The 18621-nt window shown below is 38.5% G+C and overlaps 1 protein-coding gene across 1 annotated transcript; it reads right to left on the reverse strand.

The window, feature by feature from the left end:
- Positions 1–1402: 1402 nt before the first annotated feature.
- TBCA (tubulin folding cofactor A) lies at positions 1403–15380 on the reverse strand. Its single transcript, XM_009870438.1, has 3 exons — positions 15279–15380; positions 4681–4767; positions 1403–1692 (listed from the first exon to the last, which is right to left on the reverse strand). The coding sequence occupies exons 1-3, from the start codon at positions 15363–15365 to the stop codon at positions 1612–1614; spliced, it is 255 nt and encodes an 84-aa protein (XP_009868740.1). The 5' UTR covers positions 15366–15380; the 3' UTR covers positions 1403–1611.
- Positions 15381–18621: the final 3241 nt, after the last annotated feature.

The following is an 18621-nucleotide window of genomic DNA, read 5'->3' on the forward strand; positions in this document are numbered from 1 at the left end:
TTCCCAGTAGACTCGACACCATACTCCCCACACGTTCTTTTTCAGCTCAGCATTTATTAACCACTCACTGCCCACAAGCACAGTTACTATTATGCTGACTACAGCTGGTCAGCTAAGGCATGCGATTTGCTTTCTCTGCTCCAGCTAACTTGGCTGGTGAATGTTCAAGGGAAGCAGCTGGCTGAAATGAGTATTCAAAGCCAGATGTTCTCCTTGGTAGCAACACACTGATGCTGTGAACTGGGCAGTTACGTGCCTAGGACATGGTGCTGGTAAGAAGGTGTGCGTGTACTCTTAGAAAACTACAGCAGTGTCACAAAAGGTTTCACCTCTTACCATTAATAGTAGTGGTCTGGGAGCACTTCAAAAGTAGGTCATTCTGCATTCAACCAGCAATCCCGTGGTGTTGATAATCTACCAGAGCAGTGTTCAAGAGTGATGGAGTACTACCCTTGCTACTCTGAATGTGCTTAAGGTACACAGAGGTACTGAAATAGAGGTTTACCCAAACTCAGGCAAATTAACAAAAAACTTTATTAAGAGTATTTAATATAGCACCACACAAAAGGTACACTGTGCTTTGTGTTGCCTTTAAGGAACATGCCAGAGCACTTTAAAACTAGAAAAACTAATGTAAAAAGCTTTCTTGTTCATCAGCAGAGCTTGCTATTCTGAAAGAACCATATGTTTATACATAATGCTTTAATGGTCTTCCAGGCAATTTAAGCAATTTTTCCCTTACCCATTAATTCTTTCATATTCTGGGGTTTGGGCTTTGTTCAAAAAAAGAAAAAAACACACCACAAAAAACACTCAGGCCAAGGTGCTTTCAGGAAAAGCAATCAGTCCAGAACTCTTAACAGCAGATCCAACTGAAAAGGTACTAGTCAGCTGCTAAATTCTGTTTTTTGAAAAAAGTAATAGAATTTTGATCAATGGTAATTGTGTGAATTGGTCTCTACAAATCATCCCCAGGCAGTTTGATAAAGATTTGCAAACAGCCCTTAATTCTGTCTTGGGCTCAACGATAAACAAAGAGTACATGTTTGATAAATTTACAGGTAATTTGCATCATAGAAAAAGATGGATGACCTCAAAGGGTCAGTTACTCCAACTTCTCTTTCAGTGCAGATTGTTATGCTATAATGGTTTGAAATTATTTCAAATATAATGTGCTTCTAAAGCCGATGGCAGCAGGGTTGGAACTAGATGAATCTTTTAAGGTCCCTTCCAACCAAAGCTGTTATATAATTCTATTTCATTCCCAAAGTAGTTATTGGTCCCTTATATTCCTTATACAGCTAAACTTTGTTTCTTAGCCTGAATGGTTCAGATCGAGTACTGTGTCTTATCTATCACACTATTATGCTTAAATTGGCTTTATCTTTCCTTTTCATAAGCAAGGTGAACTGGAAATGTTTCTATTTTGCCTGAATATGGAACACACAGATGTTTCAGAACATCCTTTATTTGATGCATCCTGCAGTTAGAGAAAGGCCAGTTTGCGTAAAGGGAACCTTAGCAAGTCAACAATAGTAGTAGAGCCATAGTCAAATCAAAGTGTGGAATGGACCCAGTGCTAATGCATATAGAGAGAGTACTGAAAAACTTCTAGGCTTCCAGCTTCACTGACTCCAGTATGGAACGTGCTTCTTTATACTCTTCAGCTTCTTCCAATTCTTTTTCGTTTTCCTGAAATCAAAACCAAAATTTTTGAATACTTGAAAATAATTGACAGGGGATTAAATTTAAGAATGTAGCTGAAAAAAAACCAGTAAGAACAGCTGAGGAGAAGCCTGCAGCACTCAGCACTCAACAACTTTTTTGCCTCAGTCTTCCCTGGCAACCTCTTCTCCCACACGATTCGAGTGGATGGACGTGGGGAGTAAAGTCCCTCCCACTGTATGAGATCAGCTTTGTGACCACCTGAGCAACCTGAACATACATAAATCTCTGGGACCTGATGAGATCCATCCCGGAGGCCTGAGGGAACTGGCTGGCGTAACTGCCAAGCTACTCTCCATGATATTTGAAAACTGATGGCAGTCAGGTGAAGTACTTGGTGACTGGAAAAAGGGAAACATTGCACCTGTTTTTAGAAAGGGTAGAAAGGAGGCCCCTGGTAACTACTGACCACTCAGCCTCACCTCTTTCTGTGAAGATCATGGAACAGGCATGTAGAGGACCAGGTCGTTTGAGACAGCCAGCATGCCTGATCAATCTAGTGGCCTTCTATGATGGAGTAACTACATCAGTGGAAAAGGGAAGGGCTATGTATGTCATCTATCTAAACTTCTGTAAGGCCTTTGACATGGTCCCTGCCCTCCAACATCCTTATCTCCAAAATGGAGAGATACAGACTTGAGGGGTGGACTGTTTGGTGGATGAAGAAGTGGTTAGATGGTCACATCTAAAGGGAAGTGGTTAATGGCTCAACATCCAGATGGACATCAGTGGCAAGTGGTGTCCCTCAGGGGTCCACACTGGGACCAGTGCTGTTTAGTATCTTTATCAGTGACGCAGACCAGGGGATGGATTGCAAGTCTGCAGTGGACACCAAGCAGAGTGGTGTTGCTGACACACCCAAGGGATAGGATGTCATCCAGTGGGACATTGACTAATTTGAGAACCCATGTGAACCTCATGAGGTTCAACAAGGCCAAGTGCAAGGTCCTTCACCTGGGCCAGGGACAATCTCTGGTATCAATACAGGCTGGGGAATGAAGGCATCAAGAGCAGCCCTGTGGAGATGGACTTGAGGGCACTGGTGGATGAAAAGCTGTATATGAGCCAACAATGTGTGCTCGCAGCCCAGAAGGGCAACTGTGCCCTGGGCTGCATCAAAAGAAGCGTGGCCAGCAAGCTGAGTGAGGTGATTCTGCCCTTTTGTTCGACTCTGATGAGACCCACACCTGCAATGCTTTGTCCAGCTCTGGAGTCCTCAGCTCTAAAAAGACATGGACTTGTTGGAGCAAGTTCAGAGAAGGGCCACAAAACTGTTCAGAGGGCTGGAGCACCTCTCCTATGAGGACAGGCTGAGAGAGTTAGGCTTGTTCAGCCTGGAGAAGAGAAGGAAGGCTCTGGGGAGACCTTATAGCAGCCTCCCAGTACTTAAAGGGCACTTAAAAGAAAGACAAGGGCAATCCTTTTAGCTGGGCCTGCTGCTATAGGACAAGGGACAATGGTTTTAAACTAAGAGGGCAGATTTACACTGGATATAAGGAAGAATTTTTTTAAAATGAGAGTGGTGAAAACAGTAACAGGCTGCCCAGAGAGACACCTCCCATCCCTGAAGATATTCAAGGTGAGGCTTGATCAGGCTCTGAGCAACCAGATCTAGTTACAGATGTCCCTGCTCACTGCAGGGGGGTTGGACTAGATGACCTTTAAAAGGTCCCTTCTAACCCAAACCATTCTATTATTCTATGAAATAAGGGATCTATCACTACTGAAAACACTACTTCTACATGACTTAAGCCACAGGTAATTTCTTTTGTCCTACTTAAGGTCCAGGATAATGGCTGTTGTGAGTAGATCTGACCTATGCATACCTTTATTCTCTTAAATACTTAAAACCAAGGACAGCGTAACTGGAACCAGTAACAACAGACAGAACAAGAATACTGTTAGGAAAAAGCTTAAGTGGATTGACAGTTGAAAAAACATCCTACTATACAGTTGACTTTAAAAAAACACTGAAGGTGAGCTAAGCACAGAAGGCAATTCTTGAAGACTTCTGAATTCTTATGAACAATAGTAACTGCCTCCTTTCCTTGTTTTAAGTTTTTACAGCACACTATAAATCAATAGCATCACTTCTGCATGTCACTGAAATCTAGACCAGCTAACTGTTAAGTAACTAGGTGAATGACAAATGACCCTAAATCCTGCCAGGTACTATTTATTTTGGAAGACAGTAGAGGCATACTACTTGAGGATAAGACAACTTGAGTTTTTCTTTGAGAAGGTATTAGCATTTTAGCCATCCAATGTGTCTGAGGCTTAATTTAGGGTAGGTATTTTTAACCTCAGCAGCATTTACATGTGTAACTAAATTCTTGATGAGAAGGCAGCTTTTCAAAGAAGCATGATGATTTCCAAACTTAGTATGCTTGCAGTGAATCCATTTGTACAAAATACTATTTATTCCTGCAGGTATTCATGTCTTAAAAATGTGGCACTAGTGCTCACCTCACTAATAAAACACAAAGCAGTACTCAGCAAGCTCTCAGCTGTCTTTTTTCTTGTCCATAGCTCAATAAAATCAAGCAAAGTATTGTGTCTCAGTTCACTACAGGCGTATTATATACATCTACACTATCTAGAAAACTATGTAAAGTGCGTGAACTAATTTTTCTGATTGTTTAACTAGCACAGGACTTCAGTGTCCATTCCAGCAGTTTGGTATTTAAATGTATGTAGAGTGCACATTCCATTAAAGACAGCTTCTAATATTCTAACACACCCAGAGGTCTCACAGACTGAAAACCAACTCTGCAAAGACAGTTATCTGCAATGAAATAATGGTAAGTTACAGAATGCTAGTCTTGGAACCTATAAAAAGTAATTCTTCAGTCCAGTTCTAATATGCTGCAATTGCATTGAAGACAAGGACGTTTATCCAAATTCGTCAAGGAACGGGAGCATTTCTTGATCAGTGGGTTATGGTGCTATACTTACTAGTAGTTGAGAAAGATCTGCATGTGCAACTTCTAATCTGCGCTGGCAGTCTGGAATCATCATTCGTGACTCTTGTAAGATCTCAATCTGTAAAAATTAGAAGCCAATGAAATGAGAATGTATTCATGATAGAAACCAGTGTAATGGTAATATATTCCAGGATAGGAACAGTGTTTTTTTAAAGTGACTCTGAAAAATCAGTAGTCTAGTCACCACCTAGGTATTTCACAGAAACATTGTACCAGTTTCTGAATAGTCCCTTTATTAAAAGACAGCATAAATGCTTAAAACTCTGTTATTTTACAGGACACTTCCATGTACTTTGTGCGTAATTAAATATAAAGCGCAAAAGAGTATTTAGAATAATTTTTCCCTTAGGAAAAAAAAGAAGTGCTGCCTGGTAAGCTTTCCATACAGCATTTGTTAAAAAGGCTATTTAAAACAAACTTTCTCCTGCTGTTGTGAAGCAGCTTCATCCAAAATGGGATCAGCTGGTTATATAAGTATCTCCTGCATCTTTTGGGTAATAAAGAAAAACAGTGTTCAGATAATACCACATAGAGATAATTACTGCATGAAAAAAGTTATTGAGTTATTGATCACATTGTGTGCACACCGCAGGAGGCTCTGACTGAAAGACAAAGGTAAAGAAAAACGAAAAGCAAAGACCAGCAGGCTCATATTTTTGATGCTTATCATGCATAAAAAGTTATTACTTATCCTTGTGCTTCATTTTAGGAGAAAGATTATTCTCACCATGCATTTTGAACAAAATTACTAAACTGGCACCCCACTGAATCTGAACATCCTGCCTCCTCCTACAGAAAACAACTTCACATTTAAACAAGGGAACATTTATTTCATGGAACATTTCTGGATCTGAAATCCAACCACTGAGAAGAAAAGATGTGCAGAGTTGTTCAATAATGTTAAATCTATTTAAAAATGAAAATCTGTTAGATATTTAAATATGAAATGTCTTCTGCATTCAGGATAACCTGCAACAGAAGGTGCTCCCTTCAAATGGCTTACTTCATTCTGTCATTCCTATGCTGCATTCTCCTTTCAGTACTAACGCTGCTGTACTGAAGGGTCACTGTAGAAGGGAAGAGTAGCTATAGCTGAGGATGTATTTATGCATACAGGAAGGCCTTATGGAGTAAAACATCACTATGTTTTTAAGTGTCATATTTAAGTTCTTAGTTCAAGTAGTTTTTGAGAGATAGGGTTTAAAAACTTTGTTTCTACTTTTCTCTCACAGAATCTAGGGCAAAACTTGTCTCCTTTAATGAAGCAAAGATCTGTGAAATTATGAAATATATACAAAATCAGTATCAAACCAACACACACACACACATACCCTGGCAATCACAACTGATGCTGCAGAACAAACACTGGAGAAGTCCCAGACCGGATTCAGCAGCAGAGGGGAACCAGATTCAGGAACTCACGCATCAGAATCAAAGGCAGAGGAACAGACCCTTTTACTTGCCAGCACCTCAATGTGACACACAAGATCCAGCAGTCACCTTGGTCAATACAGGAGCAAGTACAAACAAGAACCTTTCTGCTTCAGTCTCGGGTAGTAACTGCAAACATCGGGCATTACCACTTATAATAGCAGACGCTGTCTGCAAAAACACGCTGCTAACTTCAGAAAGTGCAGCCTCTTAGGAGAGACTGAGCTGAACAGTAAGATCACTGGACAGAATTGGCTCTGTTTAACTCAGACCAGGGCAGTAACTTCCACAGAATGAGGTGCACCATGAACTGCATGAGATGACACCTTCTGATTTATGTAGCACAATTTGTTCTATAAAGAATACCTACAGGAGTGAGAATATCTAATAATGGCTTCCCTGGGCCAGCACTGCTAAATAGATGTGTATTGTAAAGCCAGTAGGTGATACATGAAGTAGTAACTTATTTGATATATGCCACCCCATAAGCGATCTGGGAAGGCATACAAATCTAGAATCTGTAAGCTGCAGTCTTGGCTACTCTAGTTAAAAAACAGAACTATCCCAATCACTGTGTTCAAAACAGAATTTGACTGAGATCCAAAGTGGTACCCAAGTTTTAGTACCCGAGTATTATTATGCCTGCAGTTATGGAATAATAAATAAAAACTAGAATGGTGATAAATCCTTGAACTATATTCAGTAGGTGCAAACAGTTGGAAGCTGGAACAGGAATTTTGTGGAGCCAATGCTATTAGTTGATTACCAAACTATCTATATGAACTTTGATAACTTCTGCATAAAACACATTTTTTTCAAGTAATGCTGATAATCCCAGATAGAGCATTTACTGTTACAAATGTATATAATACAGTCAAAAGCTTACCTACTTAGGTAAGCCTTAGGACTTGAATTTAAGTGTTTGCCCAACAAATTTTATTAAAATTCTATCAAACTTTCTGACTGATCTCTGTAAAGAGTTTACATTATAAACAGGTCACAGAGGAAGTTACTACATGAAACTGATCTAACTTTGCAGAGAGCCATAAATATCTGCAAGGTTTCTGTGAATTACAATGCCAAACAGAACTACGAAGAAACTGGAGTAACTGAAGCGCATCTAAATACAGCGTTAAGACAAAAGCAATAAAGCACAAAAATACATACAGATTGAAACAAATTGAATTTGTTGTCAATAAGTGCACATAGGAACAAAAGAGTTATTGTGGGTACAGTGAGGATGACATCCCATTTCCTTTAAGTGTACTGAAAAAGCCAGTTCAGAAACCTCTTCAACCTGCCAGATTTCTAGTCAGTTATCTTTCAGGACTGAAGGTATTTCTACTATGGGAGCAGATGTCTGGCATTTCTCAAAGGAAAGCAGTTTCCTCAGAGGTGATGAAGCTTTCTAACCGTTGGGGTGTATATAATCTATTTACTAAATGTGATGTGGATTTTTTGTAAATAGGATCAGATATAGTGTGCATAGTGCACTATCAGTAGCCTTCAATCTGTTTTCCATAAATTCCAGATGCAGTGACAGATAAATCTGAACAGATGCAAACACACAGAACCATGTACCAGTTGCTTAAGTGGAACAGCACCATAACTAAAATCAGAAAATTAAGTTACACATTCAAAATAAGCACAAAGACCAAACATGACTCTGAGAAACAGTGAAGGAAGTAATGCCAAAGGCTTTAAACATAAGCTCAAAGCTACTGTTTTACCTTTAGGCACTTCAGGGCTGCTCACATAAGGCAGATTCTCTACTGTTTGTAACACCGAAGCACTTAAACTGAGATAAATTTTTCATAATTTAAGAATACAAATAAATACTCGTGCCTATGAGTGTTGACAACAAGTATTCTGGAAGAGGATGCCACTTTGCTTAGACTGACATGTCTTGTACAATGGGGACAAGAGTTTTACAAAAAGATGGAAGCAGAGGTGTTTTTCTTTTCCCAGATGATCCACAATTACCCAAGAGATTTAGAGATATGCCGATCCACAAATAATTGGAAAACAACAAGAACAAAACATCCATAGGACCTTCTGTCTTTTCTTGATCTTAGAAGATCAGACCTAATAAATGACTAGGTCACAGGGTATAATGACATTGTTTTATATGACAGGAGTGGTGTTCTAAACACATGAGATAAGCTAAAAAACATGATAAATGTGAATGAATGATATGTACCAATTATGTACACACATGAATATATATTCATGGTTATAAATGCTGCTTCGTAATCACTTGGCCTTTGACTGTTGCACAGTCACAACAGTATGGATCTGCTCAAAGACTGCAGGGAGGAAAAGAAAAAGACATGGAAATAATTCATTTTACTAAGAAAAGCAGTACCGGTTTGAACGGTTTTTCACCAGAAAGTTTGTAAAACAGTTGGAATCCATTGACTAAATACAGGCATATCTGATGGAAGGGCAGAAACCCAAAAGAAAAAACGCCATTTCTAAGTATCATGAATACCAATGGTTCCAAAATTAATGATCCTACTAAGAGATTGTAGCACAGAGTTAACCGTCATGCTAAGGCTATTGGTTGGCTAATCAATAAAATCTGCAGCATGGTATTACTTCTCACTTCACTTGTAATCTGGGGATGTAAAGGCGCAATGTGCTGAGCTGGAATGGTGGTGTGGGGATGTAGGGAGTAGGACAGCCTTGGTGATGTTGGAGAACGCTGGGCATAGGGAAGGCAGGAGCTCCAAGGACATACAGCATTAAGGTGAACATGGAGGATAAAAAACCACAGAGAGGACTGAAACCACAGTGCTTGTGCATTTCAAGAATTGAAATGGCCATGGGTCAACCACAAACCACCTACCATTTGTCGCCAGAAAACTGGAGGAGAAACACTTTAAATATCCTCAGTATTTCAAATGAGCTTTCTCTGCTCAGGTGAGGGTTAATCCTGTTTCTTCTAAAGCAGATCACTTTTAGGACATAAAAAGCAGAAAGGGTCCTTTGGTCTTTTTGGAAACAGTTTGTCACAGGCTGTTGTCCACTAATGTACAATGTCGCGTTTTTTTCATTGTCACTAGTGGGAAGTGGGGAGAGAACAACACATCACTTGAAGCTAAAAAAAATAATTGAGATACTTTTCAGAGGACAGAAGCAAAACTCCATGTCCTTCACTGAAATTTTTTTGAAATAAATATGCTCTATCATAAATTACAGATATTGCTCCTTTAAAGTTAACTTAGAGGATGGTAATGGAATTGTGCATTACAGAAAGCTGTCATTTAATCAGCAGGCTGCACATTTCCTTCCTGCAGCTGAAAATCATACCTAAAAAGATATATATTGATGCAAGTATAAACCTCACATGTAAACAAATGAGAGGTGGCAAACATCTGATTGAAGATGTTTCTTTAAGAGTGGTGTGAAGAACACACACACACAAAAAAGTCTTGCTTTTCCAACAAGACTGGTTCAGCCTTGTTTGAACAAGTGGCCAAATTTTCTCTCTGCCTCTGCCCCAGCTTTTGTTGGGGAGGCTGAACTTGGGGGAGAGGTTGAGAGGGCTGGCATCTTCTTTTGTTGGGTTTTTTTGGTTGTTTTTTAAAATAAAATCTAAATATTGAATCCATGCTTAACACAACATATGCTTTGCTAAAAGCAGGCTGGTTAGGAGATGTTTTAGAATAAACTTGAATGTTTGGGAGGAATCCCCTATCTGACTTGTGGAGGTGAAATATTTGTGCTAACATTGGAAGGAGAGCACACATGCGAAGTTCCCTAGATAGACAGAGCAAGTCCAGATTTTTTTCCTCCTCCTAGAGTATAGGAAAAGCAAGCCTAGATGAATCATAGAATGGCCTAGGCTGGAAGGGACCTTAGAGATCATTTTAATCCAACCTCCCTGCCATGGGCAGGGACGCCTCTCAACTAGATCAGGCAACACACAGGAAGAAGAAATTAATTATGTCTTAGCATGGTAGCAGGTCTTTCTACCACAGGAATGTTACCATACCAAATTACTCCAAATAATCCATGAGTACCTGTAATATTCAGAATAAAGCCTGTAATACAAAAGGTAGTTACACCTGCCTAGATGAAAAGGAAAACAGCCTTTGGAAAACAGAAGGGGGAAAAAGAAATTTTTTCATCGATTGGCCTCTTTCAGAAGGCACATTAGGCAATATAATGGAAATTTGAAAGCATTTTTAATAACAGTTGTATGTTAAGAATATTGTTCTGTACTTAGCACAGAGAATTCTAAGTTCTCAGCTTTTAAGGAAACAAACTTTTAAGGATACTGTCCAAATACGTAAGCAGGAACATTAGACCTTTCATTAGCATTTCCACTGCCTCTTTACCTAAGCTACTAGAGCTCAAGTTCAGATTATTAAGCAAAGTTCATCTATTCTTAGAAAAGAAAAAAAAATTCAGACTGAAGTGAAACTGTAAGTTTCATCTAATCCTACTGTACTAAACTGATGAGAAGAATGAAACTTTATTTGAACCAATCAGGTGTGGTGTGGAAGGAACTAAAAAAATGTAAAAAAGCCCAATGAGCTAAGTGGAATCATTCTTTGAGGCTAAAAAGATGTTTAAAAAAGTTACAGCACATTACAGTGCTCCTCTTCAGTAACTAGATGAGCAGCAAATTTTAATCTTCCACAATAATTTCCCCAAACAATATACATTCTTTCCAAATGTTCTTCTTTTTATCTGCTTCAGGAGATACTCTACCTTTCACTCAACATAGCAAGAGAAATATTGCTGTTTTCACGAATATTTGTAAAAAACTGTCTATTACCAAGATATACTTAATGTACTCTTTGGCATGCAGATATTAATTCTATGTTAAAACTATTGGATTTTTAATTCATCTGGAAATGACATTACTCAAGAAGTAATTTGGAACTTAGGATAACTTGTTACAAAATGAAAAATTACAACTTATCAGTAAAAATTCTGATAGTTAACAAAGACTCTCTCTACAGAAACTGCAGAATTTACACAAAACATCAAAAGTCCTCTAATATTTTTTCATAACTTCTACAAACATGATAAATTTTGTATGAAATAGCTCCATTTTAGTAAAGATTCTTTCAATTTAATATTTCATTAAAATACTTAACAATGCTTCTTCCCACAAGTCTCATGCTTGAAAATAGTACGATTGAGATTGAAAACCTCCTTTCATAGCCTTTTTTCCCCAAATGCTACTCTTAATTATGGGGGTTTTTTTCTAGTTTAACTCAAATGAATTGTTAGAAGCTTCCCCCTAAATTTTAAATTTCTCATCTGCCTTTTGTAGACAAAAAAACAGATGATAGTAGAGTGAGTTTATTTTTTTTAGTAAGCTGTAAGTGATGGAAAAAGAAGTGCCCCACATAATGCTGGAGATTGTTTCCCTGTGATATACAGCCTACCACAAGTAGTTCTTACTCGGCTCAAATTTAACTGAAGTATGAGCTGAGACACAGCAAGTAGTGCAGAAAGAACCTGTACCCGTGACAATGGCAATAAACTTATATTACAGGTGAGAAGCAGGTGCGGACCCCTCAGGGTTGAGGCATGACACTCAGCAAGTGGAAGCTTGGCTGCATGGAAAGCGTGGTGCTACCACAGTGGGAGCCCTGGGAAACTGATGCTAGTCATAACGAGGACCTGACACAGTGAGGTCCTGCCCAGGGGTGAAGCTCGAAGGAAAGCACACCAGGGCTGGACAACAAAAGTTGCACTGAGTGACATACCAGACATATGCAATGGCCTGTTTTGCTCACTAGTGAACTCCAGGTGCCATCACAGTGCCCAAAGCTGGGGGCAGCTGAGGGGACCCACAAACTACTCTCAGTTGCCATGATGATAGATAAAACATGCTTGAGACTAAAAAAGATGTTTAAAAAAGTTACAGCACATTACAGTGCTCCTCTTCAGTAACTAGATGAGCAGCAAATTTTAATCTTCCACAATAATTTCCCCAAACAATATACATTCAGATGGGAGGAAGGGAACTATCCTGGGTTACTGTAACAAAGTCTTCTTGCACCCTGCAACAGGATCTACAAGTTACAATCTTGGTCAGCATATACCAGAACCGTGAGAAAAATGTCGTTCTTGTTTCTCGGATATTGAATCTGCTCCTCATTAAATATTTCTTCCCAGTCAGTGCAGGTGAAAGCTAGATAACAACTGCCAACCACCCTGGTCGGTCACTGCCTCAGCCAGGAATCTTTTGAGTTCACAGGAACCACAAGCTGTCCCACTGCACAGGGCGCTGGCAAGAAAATACCAGGTCAAAACCTAGCTATTGCTCTACAAAGGGACTGATCCCTCTTACAGGCTGGACACACCTTAAAGTCTACCTGTGCTGTAAAAGTGGCATTATTCATTTTAAAATAAAATTATCCATAGTCACTTCTGTACTGTTAAACAACACATTCTACTGCAGAATTGTAACTACAAAGCTAACTGAGAATAGTAGTATGCTAATAGGCAAGTAATGCTTTTAAGCCTTTTAAGCATCCTACCCTCAATTCCGGATTGATTTGTGTATATGTATCTGATTCAGCTGATACCTCAGATGAAACAATAGTTAAAATTCTTCTCCCAGTCTCAAAAGACTGAATTAATTCCCATCCCCAAAATGTTACTTTTCATTACTCAAATAGAGACTACAACCATATTTTAAAATAAATATAGTTATACGGATTAGGAATTATTAACTAAAAGCAATTTTAAAAATGTGTAACTATCTACATTTTTCCTAAAGAACACATCAGAGTATTCACTCCATCCAAAGTAAGTCTCTGAGTAAAGTCTCCTGGTATTATAGGGTTTTCTTTAGAGTAACAGATTTGATCCTATGAAAAAGTGTGCACATTCTTTCTGAGCCTCTAAATTCTTCATAGCCTAAATATTAACAACTTCTGAAATGCAGTGTGCACTAAAAGAACAAGAAATGAAGTTGCCATTGGAGGTACTGATTGCTTTCAAAGCACATCAGGCAATTTCTGAATGAATTGAGACTGTTCTCTGTGGAAGGGTTTTGTCTTTGTTCTCTGAGAAGCAGTATGTAACATTTCATTTCACAGGAGAAGTTCACAGCCTCTGCTGTTTTTGACTTTGATGGTATCTTGCAGGTCACTGCAGAAATACTATGGTGCAGTCAAATAATCTGATGAATGGGGCACACTAAAAATGGGAATTGCATTCATTAGTTCTTGTTAGCACCAGCAGACCGTCAGAAAAACTACTGCCTTGTAGGATCACAGAGTCTCAGTCCATGGTGAGGCAGAAGACAGCTCAACTCTATAAATGCAGTTCTTGCATTCTTTATTAGTATTTCTTTCCCATGGCATAATGAAAGCAAGGCAGGACATATACACATGAACTGAAATCTGATTTTACTAAAGAAAGTTAATTTAGCTTGTTCTTAAACAGCTTTCTCCTGTCTTGTTTAACATATTCTTCCATTGTTTGAAGATGGGAAAACAGTAGATTAGGTTTTATAACATTAGGCCACCAGACTACTGAAACAAGTGATTATCTTTTTAATTTATCCTTCCAGTAAGATTTAAGAGAAAACACCTGGGAAATACTTGGGAAAACCATAGTTAAAAGATAACATATTTAGTTGAAAGAACATAAAGACCACGGTTATGTCACACTTCTGTAAAAAAATAAAAAAAAAATTCCCCAACCCAAGCCCTCTCACAGTGACGAAGGAACCTGACACTCCTCCTCCTTCCAAAAAAGGGCATGTACTAACTGTCTGCAATCACTGTCCTTTGTGGGAAACATTCCAAGAAAAATTTAAACCTATTGTAGTAGTGACACTGGACCACACCCTTAAGCAGATGAAACTATAGTGACTTCATTACAAACTGGCAGCAGCAGCTGCATACCCATTGCTCTGTGTCTTTGAGGTCTGTGATTTTACCAGAGATTCTGTTATACTTGGGAGTTGCAGTGTTTCATAGAATCGTAGAATGTCAGGGGTTGGAAGGGACCTCGAAAGATCGTCTAGTCCAACCCCCCTGCCAGAGCAGGATCACCTAGAGCAGCCACATAGGAACGCATCCAGGTGGGTTTTGAAAGTCTCCAGAGAAGGAGATTCCACAACCTCTCTGGGCAGCCTGTGCCAGGGCTCTGTCACCCTCACAGTAAAGAAGTTTCTCCTCATGTTGAGGTGGAACTTCCTATGTTCTAACTTAAACCCATTATTCCTTGTTCTATTGCTGGGCACCACTGAAAAGAGCTTGTCTTCCTCCCACCCCTTAGATATTTATATACGTTAATATGACCCCCTCTCAGCCATCTCCTTTCAAGGCTAAACAGCCCCAGTTCTCTCAGTCTCTCTTCACAGGAGAGATGTTCAAGTCCCTTGATCACCCTCGTAGCTCTCCATTGGACTCTCTCCAGTAAGTCTCTGTCTCTCTTGAATTGCCCAAAACTAGACACCGTATTCTGGGTGTGGTCTCACCAAGGCAGAGTAGAGGGGGAGGAGAACCTCCCTAGACCTGCTGGACGTAATTTTCTTAATGCACCCCAGGATCCCGTTGGCCCTCTTGGCCACAAGGGCACATTGCTGTCCCATGGACAATTCACTGTCCACTAGGACTCCAAGGTCTTTCTCCACGGGGCTGCTTTCCAGCAGGACGTCCCCTAATCTGCACTGGTGCCTGGTGTTATTCCTCCCCAGATGCAGAACTCTGCACTTGGCCTTATTGAACTCCATGAGGCTCACCTTTTTTATTAGTAACTTAATATTAATTATCAAACATTCTCACTTCACTGTAACATTTGCACTTACCATCAAACATTTAGTTTACCTAAATGTGTCCAGATCGTACGTTTTCAGATTCTCGTTATATCTGAGAAAGAGAGTTCATGATGGCCTCATACACTGTTAGCAAGCGTCAGCCATCCTGACACCAAGTGCTATGTAATCCATACGCAGTTTCTTTATAATTTGGCAGTTCTGAAGCACAAGAATTTTCTACAAATGCTCTTTACAACTTTCATAATTGACAGGATTTTAGTCTAGTGTTTAATAAAAGAAGTCTGGAAAACAGTACAGGAGATCCTTTCATTTAAGGATTACTGTGATTAAATAAAAGCAAAGAAGGTTTTTATAAAACAGGTTTTAGGATAGTTTACCTGCTTCTTAATTCCATAATCATCACATGCTTCAGCTTTCATTCTTTCAATCTTTTCTTCTTGCTGTTTTGCTTCTTTTTCATACATAACTTTTTCTTTTGCCAATCTGCAATTAAACCAATTTATTGTGTTAATCTGGTTCTATTACAGTAAAAAGTTACATTATTGAAAGAACCCACCCCCTTAAAAAAAAAACAACAGACCGAAAACCCAACTGCAGCCCTATATGGTAATACAAGAAAAAAAGGCTCTTAACCACTGCAAAAAACTTCATCTAAGAAATTATGCCAAATTTCACTTTAATGTGTAATGAGTCTTATGAAAATTTAGACTAAAAATATTTTTATGATTGTGTGGGCTTATCCATATAGAATATTCCAAAAAACAACCTATGTATTGGTACTTCATTTCAAACACGTTGCATAGATGAGACTGCTAATAAAGACTAGTACAGAAAAGAAAACTTTCAAAAAAGTCTTCACATCATAGCTAGCCAAAATGAACTATATTAAGATGTTTGCAAAGCCAACATTATCATCACCTTTAAGATCAGCATCTGGTGGACTTCCTCCTCATCATCCAGGTTCTGATAGTTTTGCAAGTGAACTATATTGGCTGTTACAGTCATGTGGTCTTCCCCCTTTCCTATTCACTATTAAATAACATCACTGCATCTGCATTATTAGATGAATAATGACATCCTTCTCAATAGTAACTCTGAAAAAAGTTACACATGTAAATGTAAAGAAACAGCACTTTCAGGTTCACAAGCTGTGATCCTAGAACATTTTTCCTGATCACTACATCTCATGCCATTAAATGCATTATTTCCCATACGAGTTTTTGTACAAAAGTAATGACAAGTAGAATTCCTAAATTACACAGTAGCCTCATAGCCTGGTGTTCCCTTTAGCATCTTCTCCATTTACCTTGATGCTGATCTGGGAGGGCTTATAGACAAAAGTAACAGTTCCATAATACACATTATAAAAATTTGCTTGATGGTCTAGCTTTCAAAGGAAAAAGAATCCATCTGTTAATCCTAATGATGGACCCATACTTGGGAGGAGGATGATTTCTGTTAAGAAATATAGATTCCAGAGTAATGTAAAAATGTTTGAAGGTCAGAAGGAAATATTCACATAGTCTAGTCTGATGCCCTACAGTAATTTTTACAATGCAATCCCATTATCAAACTTTATTTGTTGTTACTGCAATTTTGCTGTTGCATCTCTCACTTTGTTACGTATGTTCACTAGATACATGCTGGATTACATAATGCTATATCTGAACCAAAACATCCCTCAGGATCTGTAGAATAACAAGTAATTTCTAATCAGCTAACTCGGGATCAAAACAAACACTAAGATGCTACAGCAAACCTGAAAGCATGCCTACGAAAAATCTTTCCCAAACAAGAATAAGCATCAGATCAGCCTGTGTAAAATTGTTCAAGGAGAAGTTAACAGCCAAAAGAATGTAATCAGATCCAAGAAGCAAGGAATACATTATAAAAATGAAAAGAGAATAAATAAAGGTCTAGTAGAAAACTTCATGGTCACGTTAGCACATCAGAGCAAATTAATTCCTAATTTGTCACAGTTAAGTGCCCCACTAGAAGTACTGCTGAGGATGGGCGGAGTGGCGCCGGGGTGACAAGAACCTTCTGTGAACTGAAGCTGCCACGAAAGTACCGCTGCAGTAGTACATGGAGAAAAATTCCAAAGAGAATAAATACACTGATACTGCAACAGCAGTATCTCTTCCTGCTTTTGTTAGCTTACATCATCAAAAATTGTTTTGCTGCACTAGCCTTAAGCTGTGGCTCCACAACCCTTGTGGTGTGACACCATCAGAGAGGGCCTTCAGCCTTACCCAGACACTCCAGCAGTGTGCAGAGCATGTACTGCCGGTATCGTCTAGGACAGTTTCTACAAGTCAGCCAAGTACTAACTTTGAGAAGTAGCACGAGGGAAAGACAGCAGCCTAATTACTAATAATAAAGACACTAAATCAGTGGCTGTAATTCCAACTACTGGAACTAGCTCCAGTATTAGCATCAGCAAATATTGATTTATTAGAGGATGAGTTAATGGTTTGATCAAGGTTATCTGATTTAATTCCAGACAGTATTATTTGCTTTGCTATTTTTCCAAAAAAGTTAATTTTAATCAACCTGTGAGATGGATAGGTGTTTTTTTTTTAACAAAACCAACAGATTCTCTTAAGGAACTGGGGGAGCAAGATATGATTAAATGCAGTTTTTATGTTGATTCACTTACTTTAGTGTGTATGCCGTTGAAACTAAAGGCAACTTGCATTACTAAAACTCTGTTTTTAACTGTAAGGGCACAATGTTTGTCATTACTTATGTTTTCACATTTACATCTCCTTCTATGCACACTAACTTCAAACTAACTGCTATTGAAGTGTGCTTACTTTTATCAAACAGGAAAGGACTGCACGTTCTGGCCTAGTTAAGAACTAAACTGAACTTGATTTTTTGCCTGCCTTTCTCATATCTGGATACTTAAGAACTGCAGAACTTGAAACATTCTGCTTTCAAAAAAGGGAAACACATGAAACCTAAAATATGAGACCATTTTCTGTGACAAATTTTCCACTGCATTTTGTTCAGTAATCAGAATTTTCTATTTAGCATTCCATTCATCAGTCATAAGATTGGGATGCTCTCGTTTAATGCTATTAAGAAGTTTTGATTTGAAAACATTTCCTGTACTAGATCCTTCCTCTAGATGTCATGAAGCCATTTCTACTGAATACGTAGCTTGGGGAGATGCTAAATTAAATCAATAGCTTGCTTTCAAAAGGTAAGTGCAATTTTATAACGGAGCAATACTACACCTTAATCACCACTTAAAAATTTAAGCTGAATTCTACTCAAAAATATACATGATACTTTGTTTTTCTCTTCTTCCCTCACCTATTTTCCATCTAGAAATAAGATTCTGGGTTATGTTTTCTTGCTTGTTTGTTTTGTATGTTTGGTTTGGGTTTGTTTGGGTTTTTTGGTGTTTGTTTTTGTTGGTTTTGCTTCCTTTTTAAAAAGAAGATTAAAATGAATCCTAAACCAGAATCTTTCTATATGGTGTGATCATACACAGTTACTAACAGCATAAGAATAGCTCAGTAGGTACTAGAAAAAGCCAGATGATAATTCGTTGCAATTAAAGTATACAAGTTATTTATAGATGAAGAAACCTGTAACCATAAAAACCACTTCAGATTTTCTACTGAGCATACATTCTACTGTGTCATAAGAAATAGAAGCTACAGGAACTTTAACTTTTAACTATAAGAATCTAAACTGAGAAAAAAGATG

The sequence above is a fragment of the Apaloderma vittatum genome, unplaced genomic scaffold, assembly GCF_000703405.1.
Source record: "Apaloderma vittatum isolate BGI_N311 unplaced genomic scaffold, ASM70340v1 scaffold13785, whole genome shotgun sequence".
Lineage (NCBI taxonomy): Eukaryota > Metazoa > Chordata > Aves > Trogoniformes > Trogonidae > Apaloderma > Apaloderma vittatum.